We start from the raw sequence: 5,862 nt of genomic DNA on the forward strand, positions 1-5,862 counted from the left end.
ATTTAGGAACCAGAAGACGAAAATGAGTCCATTAGAGATCTTCTCTCTCGTCAGCGCGGGAAATGTTCGTGATGCCCTTTACTGCCCAGCAGCCCCTTCAGCTTGTAAATATCCTGCTGTCTTCGACGCCCTGGGCACAACTTCCGCCCGCTGCCGCGCTTCCCTCCCGCAGCACCCAGGCAGGCTGTGCCATCCTCATCAATATACATTTCTCCAGTTAAAAACCCCAACAGCGGCAGAGCCGCCTGCACCCTAGAGTGAAACTGAAAGGAGGGACCTGCGGACCGGTCCTTGGCAGGAAGGCGACGCCGGGTGCTGCGCAGAGCACCGGGAGGCTTCGATTAGAGATCCTATTAGCCCCTTGGGGTCACCTTCCTGGGGCAGCGCGTCAAGGCGGCGCAACGCCCACTCACCGCAGACACCCCAAGTGCCCCCAAAGCAGAGTACCAAGGAGGCGAGCGCTTGCGGATCTTCCAGGGCGTCCCGGCCGATAGCCAACGCGAATGCGAAGGCGGGCATTCAGGTCAAGCACTCCAAATTGGCGGAGTCCCAACCTTTGAAGGGCCCCAGGACAGCTGGGAGTGGAGGCAGGGCAGGAGAGGGGACATTAAGCCCGCAGCGTACTCCAGCTCCTTCCAGCTGCACTTCCTGGGACGCTGGTCTGGACAGGCAGCGAAGACTGGCGGTCATGGGGGAGATGGGGCCACTCGTGGCCGAGTGTTTTGGAGCCAAGTTCTGATTCTGGAGATAGTGCCGACGTGCTCAGTCACAGGGCTGGCTCTAACTCCCGGCGGCCGAGCACAGTCTGCCGCGGTTAATGATTGATCGCTGACGACCCCGCCTTCCTGCAGCTCCAGAGATTGCTCCCAGGGTGGTTCTGGCCCCAAGTGCCAGACAGCTGGAAGGGGTGCAGAGGGCTGCAAGGCGGACGGTGCACCCAGGTCTGGGAGAGAAAGGGGGTCGCGAGGGAGAGGGGGACTGTGGGTTTCACTCCTACTCTCTCCTGAAGATTAGAATCTCCTTCCTCCGCCCTCTCCCCGCCTCTTCATAGGCTCACACTCTAAACCCCACCCCCAGGCCTCTTGGGGCCTCTCGTAGGCTGGGCCGTTTCAGGAAGTTTTCATTGAAAGCACCTGAAATACTAAGTTATCCTTGCCAGCGAGAGAAGTCCCGTGCCCAGTCTGGTGAGTTGCAGCCAAGAGGTGGGCTCTACTGGGGGAAGAAAGAGAAGTTGGAGAGGCTTTGGACTGGTGGTGAGGCTGTCTTCCTCATGACTTCACCCAGTAACCCGGGCAGTGACTGCTCCCATGTCATCGATCACAGTCATGTCCCTGAGTTTGAGGTGGCCATGTGGATCAAAATCACCCTCACCCTAATATACTTGATCATCTTTGTGGTGGGCATCGTGGGAAATAGCGTCACCATTCGGGTCACCTGGGTGCTACAGAAGAAAGGCTACTTGCAGAAGGAGGTGGCGGATCACATGGTGAGCTTGGCTTGCTCGGATATCCTGGTCTTTCTCATTGGCATGCCCATGGAGTTCTACAGCATCATCTGGAGCCCTCTGACCACACCCAGCTATGCCCTGTCCTGCAAGCTTAAAAAAACTCTTTCCTCTTTGAGGCATGCAGCTACGCCACGCTGTTGCATGTGCTGACGCTCAGCTTTGAGCGCTATGTTGCCATCTGTCACCCCTTCAGGTATAAGGCCATGTCGGGACCCCGCCAGGTGAAGCTGCTGATTGGCTTCGTCTGGGTCACCTCCGCCCTAGTGGCATTACCCTTACTTTTTGCCATGGGTATTGAGTACCCCCTGGTGAGTGTGCCCAGTCACCGGGGTCTCACTTGCAACCGCTCCCGCACTCGCCACCATGAGCACCCCGAGACCTCCAACATGTCCATCTGCACTAACCTCTCCAGCTTCTGGACCGTTTTTCAGTCCAGCATCTTCGGCGCCTTCGTCATCTACATCGTGGTCCTGCTCTCTGTGGCCTTTATGTGCTGGAACATGATGCAAGTGCTCACCGGGAGCAAGCAGGGCAAGCTGGCTGGGAGCCCCCGGCAGCCGCAGCTGAGAAAGTGCGAGAGCGAGGAGAGCAGGACTGCCAGGAGGCAGACCATCATTTTCCTGAGTAAGTCCTGGGCGGACGCCCACCTAAGAGCAGCTCCCTACCCTCGCCCTCAGCGACTGCCTGTGGTCCTTTCCACGGGAAGTCGTGTCTTAAGTGGGTAAATTGGGTTTATAAAGACTGAGGACTCGGCAGAATGAGGGCATTGATCTGGGTCTCATGTTTCTTCTCTATGTTCCCAGGAATTGTGGTGATTACAGTAGAAAGAGGGGTCAGAAGGTGTGACTGTCACTCCAGAATCTCATCTCTCTGAGCTTGGGCAAGTCACAAATACCTTGGGTAAAATGGAATCAGAATGTTGGGAAATATGAGGGGCGCATTAGGTAACACAGGAGAGGTGAAAGTCCTTTGGAAAAGACCATGTTCTGCAGAGATAAGGCCGGTGTTCTTATCTAGCAATTGGATTGTATTCTTATTTTCCTCTTTCTTTGTAGAAGCTAGGCTGTCAGGAACACACATTCTCCAGGCTGCTATTTTATTTCCTAAAGTGATCTCTTACTACATCTTAAAAAACTCAAACATGCTGTCTCCAGCAGTGGGGGTGGGTCTGTTCCTTCCCTGGGGCAGAAGAACGTGGTAGGACAGCCTGCTTGTCTGATCCAGAAAATGCAGCTTCATAGGCTCATAGGAATTTGAATATCCAATTCCCATGTAGAGCAACTGTTTGTTTTCCAAACTTCTGTTATGATACAAAATTATAATTGGAGGACATCTCTGCATTTAAAAGGAGCCCAAGGTGTTTTGTAGGCCCCAATGCCTTCAGAGGAGGGGCCTGGCTGCTGCCCTCTGGACATTCAGAGACAGATGAAATATATGAGCAAAGGGCCTTAAAAATGTTTCTTAGCACAACAAGAAAAAGATTGCATTTTGAGTGCAAGTCAAGGGGGAGTTGATATAACAAATGCTTACCTTCTCCCACCCCTCCCTTCCCAGTCAGGAAGGAATAAATCAGGGTACTGTTTGTTTTGGTGTAGGAAACTTGCGTAACAGGTTCCAGGGTCAGAAGTTAGACTGGAAGAAAATGGGAAGGCCTTTGAAGAGAGGTGGGAAGACTTAGGTTTGTCTCAGTCCTGCTGACTTGACTTTCATCTGTGTCTGTGCAAAATGAGATGAGAGACTTAGAGTAGAAGGATGCCTACTCTGTGACGGAAGCTGTGCTGGGTGATTTATTTTTCGATTATCCAGATGAGGGATTTGAGGCTTAGGAAAGAGAAGATCTAGTTCTAAATCACATAAGTGCAGCTGCAAGATTGTCACCATGCTTCTCGGCCAGGAAATGGGTGCCTGCGCATGTGTATCGCAGGTCTGTGGTGAAGGGAAAGTGAAATCAGCCAGGACAATGACAAGGCAGGTGCCACCTGGGTTAGCCCAGTGCTGCTGTCTCCAATGGTCAGGCTTTTTAAAAGTTGGATCAGGGAGTGGTGGCAGAGAAGGTCATCTGGGACTTAGGCAGGGCACCCACTCCAGCTCAGTCTCTGCCTCCCACTGTCTTTTCCCCAAAGTATTCCTTGAAGAAATGGACTTCACACGCGCTTAAAGCTTGGACATTTGTTGAAAGGCTAATTCTCTTTTTTTCCATATTCTTAAGTTAAACTGTTCGCTGTAGTTAATATTTTAGTGTAAATTGAACCCTCCCCCTTTTTAAAATTTTAGTACAGGGCACTGGCCTGAGTAGGTAAGAATTAGGGGGTAAGCGTCAGGCAGTGGCATGGCAGTATTGCAGCTGGAACCACATGGGGAAGGTTCTGGGCTTAAGTCTGGGAACCTCGCTGAGCACTCTGGGTGAGTGTGCGTGCCTAGGATCTGAACTGGCCGAGACCAGGTGGATCACGCTGTGAAAACTGCTGGGGTGACCTGTCTCTCTTGCCTCTTTCTCCCAGGAAATAAATATACTTAAAATAGAAAAAGAATTAGCACATGGACACAAATTAAGAAATGGTCTTCAACTCCTACCAGTCTATTTTAGGAATTAATGCTGCCTTTGACAAAAGGCAAAACAAACAAACAACAACAACAACAAAAAACAATTGATTTAAGTCCATCTCTACTTGACCGAGTACTTTGTGCTTTGTGTTTGTCTGGGTGCATGTCTCCCTATGCCCGGTGGGTACTTCCAGGCAGTCTCCATTCTGCGGCAGAACATCAGAATGCCACAGACTTTTATTCAGAGATGGATAGGACTGTGGGGATCATTTTATCCTATTAGTAATCGCCTGGTATGAGTCTGCTCTCGCTTCTGCTCCCATTCTCTCCTTCTAAGCTTCGGCGCCCATTCTCTCCTTCTAGCTCTTTCCCTCTCCCCTATAATAACTATATATTAATAACCCACTGTGTTCCTGGCATACAGAGTGCTGAATGGCAATCAGGTGCTCAGTGTGCGATAATGTCTTTGGGGAATTTACCGTTTGTATTGAGCCCATTTCCTCTGCAGTAAGTTTTCAAAGCAGTTCTTGCCAATGCCCCCATCTCCCAAGGAATGTCAAAGAGCTTTTAAAAATAGGAACCTCACTAATTAACTCAAGTTAGGAAATAAATTAATGGAGTGAAGAGGAAGAAATCATGGCCTGCATCCATCAGATTAATACAATGCAATTTCCTTTGTGGGTTTCATAAAACTTGTGCTTTGGGGCATTTTTAACCCAGAACAAATGAACATATAAATTGTTTACAAATCGCTGAATTTAATATAGTGATTTAGCTGTCTTTTTAGTATTTCATTTAACAGATGGATCAAATTAAAACAAATATTTGCTCATTTCAAACATATTTTGAATTTAATGTGAAATGTAAATGACAACATGGCACAAGATGTCTTTGGTGCTCTTGAGGCAATAAAAAAACCATGAAAGATTCTTCCCCCCATGGTTAAAAGGCTACCTGCTGCACAACAGAAATAAAATTCATAAATCTACTCAAGATGAGGAAGTCCATGTAGAAAATATTAATTTTCCTTTCTGCATCTCTTGCTATTGTGCCTCAGTCGAAATGAGGTGCTGGGCTGGTGAATAATGAAAACAGATTGGGAAGTCTGGGAGAGAACGATGCTGGCATGCCTTCTAGCTCTCAAGTCATTTGCAGGAGAAACAATAATGATGCAAACATGCGTTCCTGGAAACAAGTGTCTCTTCTTGTTTCTTGTCGGCTAAGGGAGAGCTCACTACTAATCCTTGCTGTTGCAGGGTTACAACTAATGTGGCCACGTCATACTTGGCCCAGGTCAGAACAGAGGCTGCAGGTCTGGATTTTTGCTTCTTCTAGAACAGAGAGTCTGGCAGTTTGGTACTTTGTCTCTTGATGTCAAAGATGTGCAACTGAATGTCCCTTCCAAGCAAGGCTCTCTCAGATCTCAGTCTGATCTTTCTGAACTCTCTGTTGGAAGCAGTTATTCTCAATGCATACAGCATCCACTCCCAGGTACACTCAGGTGGGTGTTTATGGCACATGTGGCTTGCTGTCCAATGTCACCCATTCAAAGTGGAAAAACAGAAGAGTTTAAAAGAAATAGAGGTTTACTCTGTAAGAGAGTGTGAAATGATTGGGGCTTGATTATAGTCACCTTCTAGAGATCTACGAGAGAGGGACTGACTTTCAACTATAGTTATGAAAACAAATTTTTACAGATGATTGTGAACTCACAAATTAAAGAAGCATCACGGAAGGTTCAGGGCTCTATAATAATTGCGCTCTTTGGCATGCTGGGAGGCTCTCCTGAGTCAGAGGGAAAGGGAAGGAGT

At 48.7% G+C, this 5,862-nt stretch overlaps 1 protein-coding gene across 1 annotated transcript in view; it reads left to right on the top strand.

Annotated features, from left to right (window-relative positions):
• Positions 1-492: 492 nt before the first annotated feature.
• GPR39 (G protein-coupled receptor 39) overlaps positions 493-5,862 on the top strand; it is a 234,696-nt gene continuing 229,326 nt past the window's right edge. Inside the window, 2 exon segments of the mRNA XM_006150801.3 lie at positions 493-1,600; positions 1,603-2,131. Coding sequence (XP_006150863.2) covers positions 1,271-1,600; positions 1,603-2,131 — 859 coding nt within the window. The 5' untranslated portion in view covers positions 493-1,270.

The sequence above is a fragment of the Tupaia chinensis genome, unplaced genomic scaffold, assembly GCF_000334495.1.
Source record: "Tupaia chinensis unplaced genomic scaffold, TupChi_1.0 Scaffold000296_1, whole genome shotgun sequence".
NCBI lineage: Eukaryota > Metazoa > Chordata > Mammalia > Scandentia > Tupaiidae > Tupaia > Tupaia belangeri.